The 21,285-nt window shown below is 38.3% G+C and overlaps 1 protein-coding gene across 1 annotated transcript; it reads left to right on the forward strand.

Moving 5' to 3' along the window:
- The first annotated feature begins 1,670 nt into the window (after positions 1 to 1,670).
- Positions 1,671 to 20,545, forward strand: LOC308687511 (uncharacterized protein). Its single transcript, XM_081360101.1, has 5 exons — positions 1,671 to 1,696; positions 2,258 to 2,425; positions 2,631 to 3,024; positions 17,866 to 17,922; positions 18,939 to 20,545. The coding sequence occupies exons 2-5, from the start codon at positions 2,258 to 2,260 to the stop codon at positions 19,955 to 19,957; spliced, it is 1,638 nt and encodes a 545-aa protein (XP_081216227.1). The 5' UTR covers positions 1,671 to 1,696; the 3' UTR covers positions 19,958 to 20,545.
- Positions 20,546 to 21,285: the final 740 nt, after the last annotated feature.

The following is a 21,285-nucleotide window of genomic DNA, read 5'->3' on the forward strand; positions in this document are numbered from 1 at the left end:
GGTAGGAGATGGACTAAAAATAAACTCACAAAACGTATTAAAACGTATTCTGGAAGATGAATTCTTCAAACAGTGGTAGAAGAGGATGTGGTGTTGGTCCTTCAAGAGTCACTATATATTTATAGAGAGAGAGAGATATTATTATTATTATTATTATTATTATATTATATAATTACACTTCTCTTTCTTTGAAACCGAATAACTGATTTCTTGTTGCATAGCAGCATCAATGGGAAGATAATTACAATAGTATAAATGAAGTTCCAAGTGCCCAACCGAAGGGAACACTAATCACCATAATGGCGACTAAAACATTTTAGGAAAATCAACATCAATTTATGAAGTGTGCTTATGTGATGTTCTCTCAAATTTTTCAGTTGTATTAAAATTTCAACATTCAAGATGACCTTAGGGAATGAGTGAATGCAAACAGAGAAAAATAACTGCAGAAGTGAGAAGTCCATTGAGATTTCCCCCGCCTCAAAAACCACACTCAAACCAATCCATTAATCTTAACTTGGGTTTTCTGAGTAAACAAAGCATATATGTGAATAGAACAGATTACTAGATTTTTACAAGTAAGTTAAGACTGAGTAAAGTTAACTAAAAAGTGTTAGTTAGAATCACTCTTGGATTTTACAGTGTACAAAACAAGAAAATGTTGCTTGATAATTACTTAAAACAACATAATATTGTTTTAAATTTGCATTGAAAGGTTCAAACTGATAACTATGACTAAAATAATAAAACAGATCTCTGAAATATTTCTTTTTCTATTCTGTTTCAACAGAAAATAATACAAAATATAAATATATTGCATGATTTTTTTATAAGATTATTTTTAATCGCTCCTGTTGAGGATCTTTCTCTAGAGTAACAGTAAATAAAGAGAAGTATCAGTGTTGTTGGCGCTATAAACGTGCACAACTTGGAGGTCTCCTCATTTTGGTCCTGGAGGAGCTTAAACTCTGGACGAGACCAGAAGTTTAGGACTAGATAAAGCATGACAGGTAAAGCAGATTTCTGTTAATCTGGTTTAAAGGGCTATTCCAGGAAACCGCCCCATAGTGTCTTTTCATCAGTAAATCTGGATAAAGGACTCATTGAGCTCCTCCTGAAACTGTACATTGAGCTCTTTCTGCCAGTAGGAAGCAGTGTCACATTGAGCTTGTGGATTGAGAGAGTAGAGATGGATTGAACTAAACTCTGTAAATGAAGTTGTGTTGGACAGAATAGAACAATGATTGTATCTTAAACTTGAGAGATTGATTGATCTTTACTTATTAAAAAGCCTCAAAATAGTATGAATTCCTGGATTTCATAACGCTGATAAACATCAGTGAGTGTTGAAAGTGGCTCAAGGATGATTGTAAGGCAATTGCACCATTTTTTTCCATTGTTGGATGGTTTTCATTTAAACATTATTCAATTAAGAAAGAGACATGGTTTTCCTTTCACACGATGTTATGCATTTGCAATGCCATGTGTTTTCCCAGAGCATTTGTGCCACCATGTCAGGTAAAATAATTACCGCAAAGAAATTAATCCTCTGGATGGAAAAACTTTTTTCTTCCTCTTCCTTCTGTAGACACGATATATGACTAGCGTTTCTTCCTGAGACCTGTAGGAGTCTCTGTGACGCTCTTCAGTCCGCCGGTTAAACCACTGAAGAAGAGGAAGCCCGGCTCAGACTGAGGTGTGTTGTTTTTAACTGTGTGTGATTGTTGATTTTCTGTCTGTAGTGTTTTAATGAGCTTTAAATTAACTACTTATTCGCATTTATCATAAAAAAAAAACGAATTAACCGTGATTTTACCACAGTAACCATAGTAAAGGGTATTGGAAATATATTGTAGTTGTAAACACACATTAGCCGTTTCTTACTACAGTAGCTGTGTTTTAACTGTGATATTTGTAATGAAACCATAGTTAGCACGTTTTAATTTATAATGCTGGACACTTAAATGACGCTTAGAAACGAGTACAAGTATCATATTATCATGTTTAATTTCTGCTTTTAAATCCAGCAGTTTTAGATAATGAAATGATATTATAATGATATTCCTACGATAATTAATTTAAACATAAACACGCCTCAACATATGTTCATTTATATCTGAAATTAATGTCTACTGGTATATTAATATGATACTATTAATATTATATTGCAATCATTTTCTTATTCTTTGTCAGTTTGAGTTTAAATCAGTGTGAGTTCATTATAAATGCCTCTTGTAATAATGATGTTTGTCTTCAGATGTTGACCATGAGAGCGCAGATGGATGTGATCTGCTGTAAATCAGTAGGAACGGATCTGTCCATGCTGGATATTGAGGATTTTATCACTGAAATCTGTCAGCTGAAGAAAGAGGTGGCGTCACTGGAGGCAAAGCTGAGAGAAAGAGGAGACAACCCCAACAGAGAGGTTTGAGCAGCTCATCATTTCATCCTTCAGCTCAATCAAACCAAAGCTTTGTTAGCTTCTCACTTCTTATGCACATCTTAAATTAAGCCAGCAGAAAAATATGCAAACAAATCACCAGAATAACCACTAAAGATAACTGCTAAGTAATGAGGCTAATATCAACTGGTTGTTGTTTATTTGTGTTGATCTATGATGTGTTTGTCAGGATCTGGAGAAGGTTTCAGTGTGTGTGAGTGATGGGACAGAACCTCAGGATTCAGTCTGGAGATCCAGAGACACACAGGACTCAGAGCTCAGCCTCACTTTACTGTGTTATACTGACGCTCAGGATCATGGATCCGCTGATCAAACCTCTGACTGTAACGCTGGAGAACAGCAGATGAAGATGTGCTCCATCAAACTGGAGGACTGCAGGAACCTGATAGAGAGACGAGGAGAAGAAACCACAGCAGAGGAACAACAACAGAGCCGTGAGGAGGAGGAGGAGGAGGAGGAGGAAGAAGATCAGAATGAGGATGATGAAGGAAATGATGTTGAGGATGAAGAAAATGAGGATGAGGATAATCGAAATGATGACAATGATGATTTTATTCCTTCAGGTGTGTATCTTCCATTTATGATCTTGTGTTATAGTAAATCATAGTCAGAATGTGTGTAAACATGTAGTTGTGTTCCTAAATCAGCAGGTGCAGACATTAGTTACTGTGAACCGATGTGTTGAAAACACTGTATCATGAGCTGCATCACAATTTCACATTTATCTTTAAATTTTAAGCTCTTAAAGTTTAAAAAAAATGTAGACTGATAGTATAGGATGTCATGATGGTAAGTGCATGATTCATTAAATCTATTTGTGTTCATTTAAAGTTAGACATTTCGGTAACACTTTACAATAAGGTTCCATTAGTTATTGCATTAGTTAACATGAACTAACCATGAACAACGCCCCTGTTCAGCATTAGTTAGCCTAATCTTTGTTAATGTTAACTCACACATATACCAATGCATCTATTCACGTTAACAGCACAATTAGTTAAAGGTCCCATGACATGAAATTTTCACTTTCTGAGGTTTTTTAACATTAATATGAGTTCCCCTAGCCTGTATATGGTCCCCAAGTTTCTAGAAATTTCAATCGCTGTAAATCGAGCTTTTGCTATCTTTCTCTGCCTTTGAGAAAATGGAAGCTCAATCGCGCTGATCTTGAATCTCCTCCTTATGACGTTATAAGGAGGAATGTTACCTCCCCTGTCTCTGCTTTGCCCGCCCAGAGAATATTTTCCGCCCATGAGAAAATGAGCTAGGAAGTAGAACACGCGCGCGATTTTAGTTTGTCCACGAGAGATATCATGGCTTTTGAGCGAGCGAAGCATAATAATTGCTCAATAATTGGATGTACAAATGAACACCGAAGGGTTAATACAGAGCTGGGCTTGCTGAACGTCTGAAACTAAAGTCTGGATCACTCTCTTTGGCTCAGCTACACACCTCGGAACAGTAAGTCAACTAATGATATATAAGTGTGTTGCTTTACTGTTTATGTTTGCCTAGACTGTTACACGTAGAATGTGGCTGTCACATTAGCTATGCAGCCATGCAGTTTATGTGTGTGAATACACACACTGTAACGCGAGTGTTTTACACTTCTTTGTTATTTGGATAACCGTTTTCCTGTTGGTTATACGGCGCGCGCGATATCCGCATTTCAAGATCGCAGAGCTTGATGATGTAATTGTAATAAGATAAATACAGACGTTACAGATCTCTCATGAAAAGGCAACAGTAGGTTAGCGTTAGCTACATGATAATAACTGTAAACCATCCGAATAAAGTACCGTATCCAGACATAATATTTTAAACTAACCATTCGGAAATGTCCTGCTGGAACCGCTGAGTTGTTGCTTCTCCATCCGGATCAGATTCTGGGTCAAACTGAAATGCTTGAACGACTGCGTGTCCTCGTGCCATTGCTATATCCAACGTAAACATGCACGGACCGGTACCGTTGCCGCAGATGGTCAAGGCCACACCCACCCTTAGGGCTGCACAATTAATCGAATTTCTAATCGCGATTACGATTATGGATGCCACGATTACGTAATCGTCCAAAGCCGCGATTACAAAAAAAAAAAAAATCCACTCTGCGTGCATTTAGGGCATGTAATGAGAGGCAAATCACAGCTACTTCAGAAAACCCAGCACAATAGGAAGGAACTACCAGGCAGCGACGTATGTGTACGCTGAAATAAAAAGTCTTTCACTTCAGAAAAACGAACGTTCCTGTCATGTCAGCCGTTATAGGCTACTGTGTTCGTAAGCGCACACTCTTCAATTGACCTTTCGCCGGCCCCTCCCCCAAAACGGCCATTGTCCAATCACACATCATAGCAACCGTTACTATGTGAGCAGGTCCGACAAACATTAGCAAGACGGTGAAGCGTGCACCCATGGCGTTTGTAAATCGGACACTACAAACCCCGAGAGATTGTCTGGAGGAGTTGTGTTCTTTCCATTCCCAAAGCCGAAAACACAACGTGAGCGGTGCCTACAATGGATAAAACAGTGTGGACGGCCCCAATCCCAGTTAAATGTGTCGAACATTACGAGGCATAAATACGCCTGCTGGCTGTGGTATCGATGGCTAAGTTACTTAAAGTTTTTTTTGTTTTGTTTTTCTGATCTGAAAAACTCCTATCTGTAACTCAAAAAACATAATATTGTCTGAACCACGAGTTTTATGATCCGTTGCACCACTAATAAATATTATGGTCTCAACCGCGATTTTTGTGATCTGTTGTCCCCCTAATAAATATTATGGTAAGTGCATTATGAAAGACAATCAATGAAAGTTATTTAAATGCAAATTAAGGCTATGTCTGGTTAAACAGTTATTGTGTGATTTCGTTTATTGTGCTTTGTCAACTTGAAGCATGAATTTGAGAAAGAAAATCATTTTTGGAATAAAATGCACCACATACTTTTGTCAATGATATAGGCCTAAGTTATAGCTAAAAGATTGTAAAAGCTTTCAGTTCACCCTGCCTAATTGTAGTTGAAAAGTCAAATTAAGCTTGATTAATGATATACTGTGACTGATCAAATAAACTACAGCATCTGGAATATAACTCCCATGTGTTTTGCAGCATTTAAAATTTTAGTCGTGTTATGCGAAAAAACACACATAAGAAATTATTGCTGACAGCACTTTTATTTTCAGAGACAGTTTTTTCTTTCACACAAAAACACAACAGTAAGTGTCTTACAATGCTTTTAAACACTTGTTTCCTTGTTCTTTGTCATACTCACAAATGATGTGTATGAACACCGGTAACGTTAAGCATTAGCCTCGATAGAGACGTAGATAGTAGTCGTGTCTCCTTCATTGCGTATTTTTATATTATAATATATCCCTCCACTGCATACTGTAACACTTTTTGCCTCGATCTGGAGGATATCGCGGAGGTATTGCTCCAAAAAAGGTCACTGACACGCACGGGTATACCTCTTTCCGTCATGGCAATCTGTCGCGCTGGTCGTGTTTGACCATTTGTTTGTCGGACGTAGCAACAGTAACTAAGGGGGGCGGGGCTCGGCGAAAGGTCAATTGCAGGCGCAAATGCGGCGACGCGCGCTGTGTATAAAAGTGCAAAGGAAACTACGAGCATGCAACGTTGTTACGTTGTAAATTGGTAAGTCACAAAATAAAAGTAAAATACCAATAAATCACGTTACTGGTACGTCGTGTGTTAGCTGAGAAGGATTTGCATGCAGGAGCCGTTTTCATGTTTCATTAACAGTTCTTGTTAGTATTGTGTATCACCATGGTAACTGTCGTTTTAATATTAACCCCCAAATGCCACTTTATTTTCACAAAAAAAAAAAAAGTTATTTTTTATATAAATGACTGTGGTGGCTCATACCAACACTGTATTTACAAAAGCTAGTTTGGGACTGCTGTAGCTGTAGCATAGGCCTAATGTTTATTTATTAGTAGTCTTTACTATTAGTCATATTCTTACAATTTATGTGTATGTTAAGTAAAGGGGGACAGTGTGTGTGTTCACAATTTTTAAGTAAACATATATAATAATATGCCTATATATATATATATATATATATATATATATATCAGGGGTGTAACGGTACACAAAAATCACGGTTCGGTACGTACCTCGGTTTTAAAGTCACGGTTCGGTTTATTTTCGGTACAGTATTTATTTTACTTAAACATCATACAACATATAACAAGTCTAATGAAGTTATTGTAATTGGAGATTTTAATGTGAACTGGGACTGTAAAAAAGATAGTAAAACACTAAAGCATACGATGGAAAATCTTAATTTTTCTCAACTTGTTCAGCATCCAACAAGGATGACGAAACACTCTAAAACTAAAATAGATCTACTTTTCAGCAACAGACCTGAAAGGATAATTAGATCATACAATTTCCTGACTGGTCTCTCAGATCATAATATTATACTTTTTTCTAGGAAATTGTCCAAGTTGAGGGTTAATAATGATTTCCTTAACCCCACAAATAACAGGTCTCCTTATGAATTTATACCTAACAGCCAACGACAAAATGTGGCAACAGCCCTGTCATCACTGGAATGGGATACAATTCTGTATGATGACAATCCTGAATTATGTACCAGTAAATTTCTTAAATCTCTGAAGGATGTTATCTCAACCCATTCAAGTAGAGGAAGATATAAATGTAAAAAAAGGTGCCATTTGCCATGGCTGAACAAAGAATGTAAAAATCTAATGTCAGCTAGAGACCTGATATTAAAGCAATTTTTAAAATCAGGTTTAACAACAGACCGTCAAAGGTTTACCCATATACGAAATAAGGTAACACGCAGTCTGAGACAGGCCAAAGCTAATTTTTTCATTAAAATAATAGAGAATGCAAACGGCAATGGAAAATTAGTATGGCAAAATCTAAACAAACTGCTTGGTCGACATCTAAATAAAAACAATAAGGAAATGGAGCTTCAAATTAATGATTCAATTATTAAAGATCCAGTTTCCATAGCCACCAATTTTAACAGTTTCTTTATAAAGTCTGTGAAAGAGATTACGCAGCATTTTGATCCATCTCTGTGTTCTGACAATATCTCTGATCCACATCAGCCTGTACTTAAAATCATTGAAATCTCAGACTATGAAGTTACAAAAATTATTGATGGCATGAGAATGTCAAAAGCTCTTGATGCATTTGGCCTTAATACACATTTCTTTAAAGAGTATAAGGATTATTTAATACGTCCAATAACCCATCTTCTTAATATGTCCTTTAACCACTCTATAGTCCCTGCAGATTGGAAAGTGGCTGCAGTGATACCAATACTTAAATCAGGTGCTACAACAGACATGTCTAATTATAGACCTATCAGCATACTTCCCGTTATATCAAAAATAGCAGAGAAGTGGGTAGTCAGACAGATGACTGCTCATCTGGAAAATGTCCAACCTTCACTACATCCATTACAGTTCGGTTTTCGGACCCATCACTCCACCGATAGTGCCCTGTGTGTGTTAACAGAAAACATAAAAGGTCTGCTTGACAAGAGTCCTTGTGTCGGGGCTGTCTTCTTAGATTTGAAGAAAGCCTTTGACTCTGTTAACCATCAGATTTTAATTTCCAGGTTGACTCAATTTAACATCTCTGATCAAGCACTTTTATGGTTTAAATCCTATCTGTCCCACAGGAAACAGTACGTGGTAGTAGATGGTGTCAAATCTCCTTGTTTAGAATCTGGAGTTGGTGTCCCGCAGGGGTCTGTTCTTGGGCCGGTTCTGTTCTCTCTTTTCATCAATAACCTACCAAACTCATGTCCAAACGTCTTCTCGCAGATGTATGCGGATGACGCAGTAATTTACACTCAAGCAAAAACCATTCAACAAGCAGCTGCTGAACTCACAGCTGCACTATCTTATGTGCAGGACTGGCTCAGGAATTCATGCCTCATGTTGAACACCAGAAAAACTGTGTGCATGTACTTCTCAAAACGCCACGTCGAAGTAAGCAGATCAAATGTCTTCCTGAACGGAGAGGAAAAATTTTGAAGATTAAATTTGACCACCTTTACGACTTTTTTTACATGACTTTTGAAAGAAAGTGTTGAATCAAGGACTACCCCAAGATATTTGAAGTAGTCCTTGATTCAACACTTTCTTTCAAAAGTCATGTAAAAAAAGTCGTAAAGGTGGTCAAATTTAATCTTCAAAATTTTAGGCACATTCGAAATAATCTAACTATGGGTGCTGCTATAACATATTTTTATTCGATGATTATTTCTCATTTTGATTACTGTTTGACTACCTGGTCTCTTGCTTGCCCCACAACACTTAAAACCATAGAAAGTCTGTATAAAAACGCATTAAAAACATTAGATAAAAAACCGCTATCCCACCACCACTGTCAAGTGCTAAAAAAACATAGACTATTAGATTTTCAAAATATGATTAATTTGAAAATGGCCTGTCTGATATATAAGGTTCTTCACTCCCTCGCTCCGCCACCTCTGAAGGAATTTATTAAATCCAAAGAAAATTCTCTGAGGACCACACGAGCCTCTTCTAGAGGACCCTTGATTATACCTCACAGGCGTACCACCTTCGGTCAGACGGTCCTGTCTGTCCGGGGTGGGAACCTGTGGAATAGTCTTCCTCTAACATTAAGAGAATGTAATACATATAGCTCGTTTAAAGTCCACTTGAAAAAATGGCTATGGGCAAATCAAAGCTGCACACATTAGTATGTATGTTTTATCCTTTTTAAAAAATTATTTTTATGTTGTGATGTGTATATGGATGAGTGTTCGTGAAGTTGAATGTAGTCTTGTGTGAATATTGTATAAAGGATTTAGCAAGTTTACGAATTGACTGTAGATGTAAATTTTATTCTGTACTGTTTTTGTTAGTTGTGTGATCCTAGCCCGTGGGACTACGGATGGAAATTAGCCCTTGGCTAAAATCCGGCATTTTTACATGCATGTACTCCATGTTATGTTCATTAAATTGCACTGTCCCAATCAAAAAAAAAAAAAAAAAAAAAAAAAGTAAGGGAAAGAAATGCAAACATTAAACTGCAGGTTGTTTATTACTATCATTTTTTTTTACAAGTTGTTTACACTTTTTTAAACACTTTTTAATAAAATATAATAAAATAGATATAAAATAAAAAAAGAATAAGAAATAAAATACTGCTGCAAAGTTCTCCACTAAATAAAATACTCTCAGTCTCAAACCAATATCACTTAATAAAATATAATGAAAAATATAAATAAATAACTATGATTACAGAGCAGGAACAGAAAATAGCCCTATATTAAAATAATATTAAACAAATATATTAATGTATTATTATTTTTCAATAATCAATCAACATAATCAATTTAAGATTTTTTTTCCCCACTTTTTTAATAATTATCAAAATAAAATATAGTCCAAAGCTATATAGTCGAGTCCCAAAATAGATAAATAGCCCTGGATAAGATGCAGTAGGCATTTTTGAGGAAAAGTACTTCAAGTGTTGTTTCTATATGATTTTTAGGTGCTGAATCCATTTCTGCCGTATAACAAGTTGTAAACATCACTGTTTTGGCATAAACAATAAAAACAAAATGGCTGCCAAAAAAAAAAAAAAAAAACCTTTTAATGCATTTATTGCAGTTTAAACATTAAACATTATAAATAAACTATGCATTCTCAGAATATTTAAACATGTAAACAATGAAAAAACAACATTAACATGAAAGGGACAGTTTTTAATGGCTGCTGGAATTATGCCAAGGTACCAAGGTACACTGGGAAGCATATATCAGTGGAAATATGCAATTATGCCCAGCCCGAAGGGGGGAACTTGGAATACACATGACCCCAGGGGGCTGCATATTGAGAATCACTGGCGTGTCCAGCCGCAGGTGGAATTTTTCAAACCCAGGGGTGGCAAGGTGGCTTGCCGAGGGAAAGACACATGCTCAAAGAGGCTTACAGTGGACTACACACGTGGGGGTCGCCCAGAGGCCGTGTTAGGTGTCGCCCAGCCTGCAGCTCTACAGATGTCTGTTAGCGAGGCGCCATGCGCTAGAGCCCAAGAGGATGCCACACTCCAGGTAGAGTGGGCCGTCACACCAAGGGGGCATGGTCGACCTTGCTGCTGGTAAGCCAAAGCAATGGCGTCCTCTATCCAGTGAGACAACCTTTGCTTGGAGAGAGCCTTTCCCTTCAGCTTCCCACCATGACAGACAAAGAGCTGGTCTGAAGTCCTGAAACACTGCGTTCTGTCTACGTAAGCATGGAGGGTGCGTACTGGACAGAGCAGTGCCAAGGCTGGGTCTGCCTCCTCCAAAGGAAGCGCTTGCAGGTTCACCACCTGGTCTCGAAAGGGTGTGGTGGGAACCTTGGGCACATATCCAGGCCGGGGTCTCAGGATCACGTAAGAGTTAGCCGGTCCAAATTCCAGGCACGCTTCATCAACCGAAAATGCCTGCAGGTCCCCTACCCTCTTGATGGAGGCCAATGCAACCAGGAGCACTGTCTTCATTGACAGGAACTTAAGCTCCACTGATTGCAGAGGCTCAAAGGGAGCACTCTGCAGAGCAGTTAAAACCACTGAGAGGTCCCAAGAGGGAACGAGAGGAGGGCGAGGAGGATTCAGTCTCCTCGCTCCTTTCAGGAAACTGATGATCAGGTCGTGCTTTCCAATGGACTTACCATCAACTGCATCATGATGTGTGGCAATGGCGGCACCATACACTTTCAGGGTGGAGGGAGACAGCCTTCACTCCAACCCTTCTTGCAGGAAGGAAAGCACGACACTGATCGGGCCTTTCGTGGGTTCTTGAAGTTTAGAAGAACACCAGTTGACGAAGAGGTTCCACTTCAACGCATAGGCATGTCTCGTGGACGATGCTCTAGCGGAAGTGATGGTAGCCACCACCGCTGGTGGTAGGGTACTCAAACCTGCCTCGTCCCGTCCAGGAACCACACATGGAGATTTCAAAGATCGGGATGAGGGTGCCATAGGGTGCCCCGTCCCTGAGAAAGCAGGTTCTTTCTCAGAGGAATTGGCCAGGGAGGTGCTGTCGCGAGGAGTACTAGTTCTTGGAACCAGGTGCGGTTGTGCCAATACAGGGCAACCAAAATTACCTGCTCCTCGTCCTCCCTGATCTTGCGCAAAGTCTGCAAGATCTGCAACACGATCTGCAAGATATATATATATATATATATATGCAAGTCACTGGAACTCGGAGCGTGCCATGTTGCAAACTTTGCAGATCTTGTTGTCTCATATGAAGCAAACCGAGCGACGTTACTGCGGCTGCGGATGCCATATGCCCCAGGAGCCTCTGAAATAGTTTCAGTGGAACCGCACTCTTGCCCTCGAACTGACGAAGGCAAGTTAGCAGTGACTGCGCGCGCTTGGTCGTAAGCTGCGCGCACATGGCGACCGAGTCGATTTCCATACCGAGAAAAGAGATCCTATGCATGGAGCAGAGTTTGCTCTTCTCCCAGTTGACCCGAAGGCCCAGACAAGCTAGGTGCCGGAGCACTAGGTCCCTGTGTTCGCAAACCTTGTCTCGAGAGTGAGCTAGGATCAGTCGAGAGGAACAAGGGCTGCCTCGACAACCTTCGTGAAGACGCGAGGAGACAGGGCTAGCCCGAAAGGGAGAACCGCGTACTGGTATGCCTGCCCCTCGAATTATATATATATATATATATATATATATACTGGTATGCCTCATTTGCATATGTAAACATGACATTTCAGAAAACTTGTAATACAAAAAATGTCTGTCTCTATGTAAGTGAAAAACTGGAAAGGTTTTATGGTGATATCTATAACTTAAAAATGTTACCCTATCCATCTGTAGTGTTTCGGCTGTGAATAATGCACCTATTGTTTCAATAACAATTACAAGAAAATGGGACCCTTATTTCAATGTTATACGGTGGATCCTTATTCAGGAGACATTGAACTTTCTAAAAATGTGGTATAACAACTTTTCCTCAAAAATGCCTACAGGGTTACACAATCTTGAAGATTCGGACCTGACTAATAGTACAAAGCTATTATTACCAGAGCATGTGATCAGAGCAGGTCATTTTACCATTGTTGCCAGCATGACATACCAGCTCAGCAAACAGAAATCTAAGTTACTACTGAGAAATTTCACCTTATTTGAGCGGACTTTGCTTTTCCAGTGCGTGATCGGTACATGATTGGAGTGTTTGGGCCGTTAACGACAGAGCAGAACGCGCAGCGCAAACACGGACTCGAACATTGAGCAGAGAGCGCAGCGGGTCGTCGACAGACACACGCGCGCACGCCACGGAACGGAGAGTGCGGCGGCGCACACGAAGCGGAAAAGCTTTTTTCCGCCCTGCAGTCTATTTCATTGTTACAGTGACGACGGGTAAAACACGGGTAAAACCAGAGAATGTCTAATAGGAAAAAACATTAGAATCAGCTGCAGGGCGGGATTTGCGCTGAGCGCGGAGACTTCCGCCACTTAATATGTTCGTGTGGAAACACGAAAATGTACCTATGTTCCGCACACAAAATATTGCATTCAGTCATTCGGTACACACGTGCACCGAACCGAAAGCCCTGTACCGAAACGGTTCGGTACGAATACACGTACCGTTACACCCCTAATATATATATATTCAATGTAAATTGTGATAATCGTAATTAATAATCGCAATTACAATTTCAAGGGAATAATCGACAATTATGATTTTTGTCATAATCGTGCAGCCCTACCCACCCTCCACCTTGCGCCGCCTTTCTCCTCCTCATTAGCATTTAAAGCTACAGACACCGAAACGGCCTGTCTGAAGGAAGCTCATTCTGGGACTGGCTTGTAGTGGCTATAATTCTGCACCGAGGCTGAATTTTTGAAAAGAGATTTCAGATACAGTACTAGGGACCACTAAGGCCTATATTAAAGCCTACAAAAAATAGCATGTCATGGGACCTTTAACATGAACTAACCTTAAACAATGCCTGTGAAAAACTTTACTGTTTTGTAAGGTTAACTTACTGTACATATATACATTAGTTTATGTAGCAGTTGACACACACTAAGGATGAACATTTCTAAATCACCATCTTACCCTAAAGGTAAAAATGCTGTTGTGTACCTTATCAACATTATTTAATAGTAAGGCATTGATTTGGGCTGTTGGTGATCATAATTCTACAGCGGAAACTAGCGGGAAAATATGTTTGTTTATACGCACTTTACTATCATTACTTGCATTCAACAAAGTATTTATTAATAGATTTTGTGAACCTTATTGTAAAGTGTACACTATTTCAACATTAACTGATGTGTTACTAACATTTGTAGACTCTTTATTAACATGACTAACCATTAATAAATTATTATTATTATATTATTAAATGCTTTATTAATGGTAAGTCATGTTAATAAAGAGTCTACAAATGTTAGTAACACATCAGTTAATGTTGAAATAGTGATTTTTAGAAATAAAAAATCTTGATTTTCACGATCTGCACATGGATGAAATCATACCTGACTAATAGGAAACAATGTACAAGAGTGGTTGATAAGTGATAATAGGAAATAGCTGTCCTATAGGGGTTCCCCAAGGGAGATCATTAATATAAATACTAAATAAAATGGGTCCTGAAATAGACCCTTGAGGAACCCCTAAGGACAGCTATTTCCTATTATCACTTATCAACCACTCTTGTACATTGTGTCCTATTAGTCAGGTATGATTTCATCCACGTCAAGGCAGATCAGCAGATCAATTAAAATAGGAGTTTGTTATTGTCAGATTTATCAGGTGTGTTAGAGATTTGCAAAAAAGTGATTTATAAGTTTTTAAAAAATCGTGCATCGATATCATAAACATCTTTAGACCTAGATCCTTTTAAATTATCAATTATTTTCAATTCTGAAAACATGAGTTTCATTGTTTGTAGGTTTTGGTACTCCCAATCTAGGATCAAATATTCGAGCCAGACACTGTACAGAGAAAAAGAATGAATTAAAAATTTTAGCTAGGCTATTTGTTCTTTATCTTCAATTAATTTCGATCGGTCCTTTATAATCCAATTCTGAACTGATTTATTCTCCTTCTTTATAATTGTATCAATATTTCCTTTAGAATCATCAATTAATTTAATAAAATAATCAGCTTTGGCCTACCTTAATTCATTTACTACTTTATTTCGCAAATTCTGGAATTTTCTCTTATCATGTGGTAATTTAGATTTAAGAGCTGCCTTTAATAAAGTCTCTCTGCTTCATTAGCTTCCAGCTTTACTCGACGAGTAAGAGACATTTTTGCAAAATTCATTTTTAGTCATATTAACTCTATCCATCATAGTATTAAATGCTTTTCCTATATCACCAGACTGCTGAACATCATTCCAGTCCAGGTGCTTTAATTTATCCTCGAATTGACCAACTAGGGATTTTGCCCTCTTGTTTATATAAAAATCGTTGTTTTGTCAACTTTCTTACAATTAAGGTCAAGTTGTGGTCTGACATACCTGTTACCAAATAATAAGTGCAATTCTTTCAGGTTTATTGCTAAAAATTAAATCTATCTGAGTTTGTGTTGATTGAGTAACCCTAGTTGGGCCAAGGATCATTTGTGTAAGATTATACTGATCTGATAGGCTATACTGTTTAGTTGATATCTCTTAGCTTCTTCCGCCCAGTATTTTCTATCTTTCCTAAAAACATGAGACCCCTGTACAGCAAAAGCAGTCATTGGTGATAACTCAGTTAGCCATGATTCAGAGAGAAAAAGAAAGTCAAAATTCGAGTCCATCAGCAGACCCCCAATCTGCTCCGTCTTTGATACAATACTTCTTATATTCAAATGTCCGACGAGCAGTCCTTTGGGTTTTAGTCGTTTGTCCCACAAGACTTTAGCCTGGTTTACTGGCTGGTTTATAACTTCCTCTTAGTCGTCATTCCATTTGAAATGTTTTTCAACCAGCCATTCAGGTGAAGAAAAGTGTTTTGTAGATTTGCTTCCTTGATGCAATTCAGTGGCGTTTACAAACTGAGGTGTATCTGGCAAAAATCGTTCAACTTTGCAGAAAGAAACTAAAACACATTTAACACTTTACATTCACCATACTTGGTGATAGTGCAATCGCTGTTGTATAGTTAAATGTTTCTCTTTTGAATGTCCATGTTTTTACCTGTAAAACAGAATAAAGTGAAAAGTCACGTCTGCTCTTTTACAGCTCCGCTGCAGTTATGAGGGAGCACGCGCAGTTCACTGTTACGTTTCTCGACTCCTCAACCAGAATAGCAAAATAAGAGTCCTTTTTTTGTCCATATAAATGTACACTCACCTAAAGGATTATTAGGAACACCATACTAATACTGTGTTTGACCCCCTTTCGCCTTCAGAACTGCCTTAATTCTACGTGGCATTGATTCAAGGTGCTGAAAGCATTCTTTAGAAATGTTGGCCCATATTGATAGGATAGCATCTTGCAGTTGATGGAGATTTGTGGGATGCACATCCAGGGCACGAAGCTCCCGTTACACCACATCCCAAAGATTGGGTTGAGATCTGTTGACTGTGGGGGCCATTTTAGTACAGTGAACTCTAGGGATGGGCGATATATCGCACAATATTGTTATGCGCATCTCGTCAGTAAAGCCGGTTCCCTTGATTAGTAGTAAATCGCCATCACCTGCTTTCAGATGAAGCGGTGTTAAATTAACACTCCTGGGGCTGGGAGTGTATTTGAGTCCACACTCAAGAGTGTTAAAGTTAATGAGATAATTAAGTGATTAATTAAGTGACTATTGAGCATTATTGAAAATACCTGATGTTAACAAGCAGAATCACTGAAGGAGAAAATCACAAATTGTAAGTTACCATTAAGGTGATGGGTGTTTGCTTTAGTTGGGCTCTTGACCATTATATGCTTACTTTAATTTTTACTGTTGTTTATCTGCTGTTATTGATTTATAACAGCTAAATGAACAAAGTAAAATGTGATCTGATAGTGTTGGTTATGTTATGATATAATCATGCTATGATCTGAAAAAGGAAACTTATTGAGATAGTTTGGTTTACTTGTTAGCAGCAGTTTAGTGATTCTTCAGCCTATGATTATCAGTACTTTACTTATAATTCAAAATCTTTAATAAATATTGTTCTGATCAATAGATGTTCAGATTACTTCATTTAAAACACAGACATCAATAATCAGCCTGTGAATCTCAACAATGGTGACAATAATAAAGCATGTTGCAGTGGCTGCCACCAATCACAACTCATTAATGGCTCCCATCATGCATTGCGGTATGAATAAATTATGATCTGAATTGTCTATGTAATTTACTTTTCCTAATTGAATATTCTGCTCGTCACCATTGTTGAGATGCATAGACTGAATCTTGACGTCTGTGTGTGCCTAAAAGAATGATTTATTTTAAAAAACAACTTTTAAGAAATCCTTTATATTATATAAAAAATTCTGGATATTTATGCAGATTCACAGTTATGCTTTAACCAACAACATAAATCAAAGTCAGAAAGAAGGATCTTAATGAGTTCAGTGATCAAGTTCAAATGATGAATGTTATAATATAACCAACATCATCAGACAACTTTTTTGTTGTTCAACTGGCAGTTACAATTCAGAATCAAAATCTAAAGTAAGAATATAATGGTCAAGAGTCCAACTAAAGCAAACACCCATCACCACAATGGTAACTTACAATTTGTGATTTTCTCCTTCAGCGATTCTGCTTGTTAACATCAGGTGTCTTCAATAATGTTCAATCATCACTAAATTAATCACTTAATTATCTCATTAACTTCAACACTCTTGAGTGTGGACTCATACACTCCCAGGAGTGTTAATTTAACGCTGGAGTTTTTGCTGTGTACAAAGAGCCGTAGTTAACTGACAAGCTGAGCCATATCGCATTAATTATTACTGCCGATACGTCCGCGATATTAATGCGATATGGCTCAGCTTGTCAGTTAACTACGGCTCTTTGTAGTAAATGCCGCTTCATCTGAAAGCAGGTGAAGGCGATTTACTACTAATCAAGGAACCGGCTTTACTGATGAGATGCGCATAACAATATCGTGCGATATATCGCCCATCCCTAGTGAACTCATTGTCATGTTCAAGAAACCAATTTGAAATGATTCGAGCTTTGTGACATGGTGCATTATCCTGCTGGAAGTAGACATCAGAGGATGGGTACATGGTGGTCATAAAGGGATGGACATGGTCAGAAACAATGCTCAGGTAGGCCGTGGCATTTAAACGATGCCAAGAAAGCATCCCCCACACCATTACACCACCACCACCAGCCTGCACAGTGGTAACAAGGCATGATGGATCCATGTTCTCATTCTGTTTACGCCAAATTCTGACTCTACCATCTGAATGTCTCAACAGAAATCGAGACTCATCAGACCAGGCAACATTTTTCCAGTCTTCAACTGTCCAATTTTGGTGAGCTCGTGCAAATTGTAGCCTCTTTTTCCTATTTGTAGTGGAGATGAGTGGTACCCGGTGGGGTCTTCTGCTGTTGTAGTCCATCCGCCTCAAGGTTGTGCGTGTTGTGGCTTCACAAATGCTTTGCTGCATACCTCGGTTGTAACGAGTGGTTATTTCAGTCAAAGTTGCTCTTCTATCAGCTTGAATCAGTCGGCCCATTCTCCTCTGACCTCTAGCATCAACAAGGCATTTTCGCCCACAGGACTGCCGCATACTGGATGTTTTTAGGCGGGTATAGAATATACACTAGACGTCGCCTTGGCTACTGCAGTTCATTGGAACGAAACCGTAGACAAGGCGACATCTAGTGTATATATCTATACCCGCCCGCGCCCTCAGATCATTTGGACGCGGCTGTGTTCAAGAGATAACAACGATATAAATACTGTTCGTTTTCTCACACAAACCGCTCGTTTCGTGTCTTAGGCCATCAATGTGTACTTACGATGGGGAATTGTTTTAATTTGGATTCTGTGCATGCTCTTTGAGACCGTGACCATAGACCTGCATGAAATGACTGACAGACAAGAACGGTTTGACCTAAAAATATCAAAATTTAAACTACTGCGGAAAAAAAGACACCTACATCTTGGATGCCCTTTGGGTAAGCTAAAACATACCAAAATTTAATTTCAAAGTGAACTATCCCTTTAAATCACCTTTCTTTACCATTCTGACATTCAGTTTGGAGTTCAGGAGATTGTCTTGACCAGGACCACACCCCTAAATGCATTGAAGCAACTGCCATGTGATTGGTTGATTAGAATGAAAGCCCTGTACCGAAGCCCTGTACCGAAACGGTCCGGTACGAATACACGTACCGTTACACTCCTACAAAACAGTAAAGCTTTTCACAGGCATTGTTCATGGTTAGTTCATGTTAACTAATTGTGCTGTTAACGTGAATAGATGCATTAGTATATGTGTGAGTTAACATAAACAAAGATTTTAATACCTTTTTTTCTCTTCAGATGTGAATGGCGGTTCATCTACTGATGAGGAAACAACCTCGACATCAAAAGATCAGCTGAAGGTCAAGAGTTTCTCCTGCGTCACCTGTGGGAAAACATTGAGCTCTCAGGGAAATTTAGCGGGACACAAGAGAACACACACAGAAGAGAAAGACTTCTCCTGCAAGAGATGCGACATCAGCTTTCCTACCTTAGAAGAGAAGAGACGTCATTCAAAAGAGCACAGCGTGAAGAAGGAGTTTCACTGCGAACAGTGCGGGAAGGATTTTTTCACCACTCCTTATAATATGACAGTTCATATGAAGACACACACTGGCGAAAAGACTTTCCACTGCAGCGAGTGCGACAAGTATTTCAGCACCAAAGGGAATCTTAATGTTCATAAGCGAATCCACACGGGTGAAAGGCCGTACAAGTGCCCTCACTGCAATAGACGATTCATGTATGGATCCCATTTGAAGAAGCATGTGCGCGTTCACACCAACGAGAGGCCGTTCCAGTGCAGCGAATGTGGGAAAACCTTCACTAACTCAACCTGTCTAAAGTCACACCAGAAAACACACTCTTCTCAGGAGAAACCATATCAGTGTTCACACTGTGATAAAAGATTCCGTCACAAATTTTATTTGATTTGCCATGAGAGGACTCACACCGGAGAGAAACCGTACCTGTGCTCCTACTGCGGGAAGAGCTTCTTTAGTCAGGCTCATTTAGGACTTCATCAGAGAGTTCACACTGGAGAAAGGCCGTATAAATGTGCCGTTTGTGGGAAGAGTTTCGCTAAACAGTGTACCTTAAAAAATCACCAGCGGATTCATACAGGAGAAAGATCGTTCAAGTGTTCTCAGTGTGACAAGACGTTTGCTCGATCGGACGTCCTGAAGACTCATGAGCGAGTCCATACAGGAGAGAAGCCTTACCGCTGCTCCATCTGCAACGAGAGATTTGCTTATTTAGGGAGTTTTCATACCCACCAGAAGAAACATGCTAAAGAACAAACTACTCCAGAATCATCATAGCGTCTTTTCATCAGTAAATCTGGATAAAGACTCATTGAGCTCATCCTGAAACTGTACATTGAGCTCTTTCTGCCAGTAGGAGGCAGTGCCTGCGTGCCCTCAGCAGGCTTCCACTTACAACAGCCATGTGCTTGAAACCACCATGCAAGTGTATCATATCTCCTCCACCCAGCAGAGAAGACTGAAACTTGCACCATGACTTTTGACATTCACGGACAATTTTCAACCACTTCAAGAATTGTCCTGCACCCACAAACTATGCAAGTGTCAATTTAATGAGGTGCTCTGAAAATGATAAGCTGATGGTTCTTTTCATACCGAAATAGATCTTTTCCATAGTTCTATTACCTGCGTATGTATGGATGAATGTATGTATGTTCGTTTGTTTGTTTAGTTTAGTTATGTTTGTGATTTAGTTAATAAAACTTGTGCACAATTATGCATTTGGTTTCTGATCCTCTGTTTGCATACTAAGTCCATTTTACAATCTTGATCTTGTTACATGTTCTAAGTGCTGTACAAGCTAAGGAATAGTTATTTTTCAGTGACCATGAAAGAGACACTTTTCTTAGAATAAATTAATTATCAAAGAGTTGTTTGGAACTGATTAATTGATTGTAATATTAAGTTATCTTACCTCAGTGAATCTAATTAACTGACCCAAATATTAATAATTAATCATAATTGGTAATTATGGATTATTATTAATATTTTCCCTTTGAGCTAATATTGTTACAAGTGACAAAGAGATTTTATGTAATTATTAATAACTACAATATTTGTATTCAATATTACATCTGATGCAGTTAATCAAGAAGAAAATTAATCTTATTCTGACATTCTAACAAAATGTTATTACTTAACAACAAAATTAGAGTATTGACTTTATTTATAAAGAAAGCTATTGGATTTCTAAAAATAAAATAAAAAAGACATCAAAAATTGTCACATGAATTGGAAAATTATGGGGGCCACATGAGAATGAAATCATTTGAGAAATGAGTTACTAATTTGATAAAACTGATTTACAGCTGTAACAAATTTTAGAAGCAAATTTAAAACTAATGAGAATATGAAAGATCAAATGGATCATTCAGAAAAATAAATACAATAAAAAGACAAGAGTTAGAAAAAAACACTGACCTCAGGTAAACTAAAAAGGCAAGAAATTAGTTTATTCCTCGACCTGATAAAGGAATAATTCATAAATTAATCTATTATGTTGTGTAAGCATGTGGAAAATAGTTATAAGAAATCATAATGGTACTAAACATAACAACAGTTTCATTTCCTATTGGTACTTGCTAAACTTGACACTTACGAAACTT

This window comes from Scardinius erythrophthalmus (genome assembly GCF_964197995.2).
Source record: "Scardinius erythrophthalmus genome assembly, chromosome: 3".
Classification (NCBI taxonomy): Eukaryota; Metazoa; Chordata; class Actinopteri; order Cypriniformes; family Leuciscidae; genus Scardinius; species Scardinius erythrophthalmus.

Bases quoted from the DNA above. Each gene is read 5' to 3' on its own strand.
- LOC308687511 (XM_081360101.1), top strand. From the start codon at position 2,258: ATGTTGACCATGAGAGCGCAGATGGATGTGATCTGCTGTAAATCAGTA. The intron at 2,426-2,630 runs GTTTGAGCAGCT...TGTGTTTGTCAG, and splicing joins GAGACAACCCCAACAGAGAG to GATCTGGAGAAGGTTTCAGT. The intron at 17,923-18,938 runs GTGAGCTCGTGC...TTTTCTCTTCAG, and splicing joins TCTTCAACTGTCCAATTTTG to ATGTGAATGGCGGTTCATCT.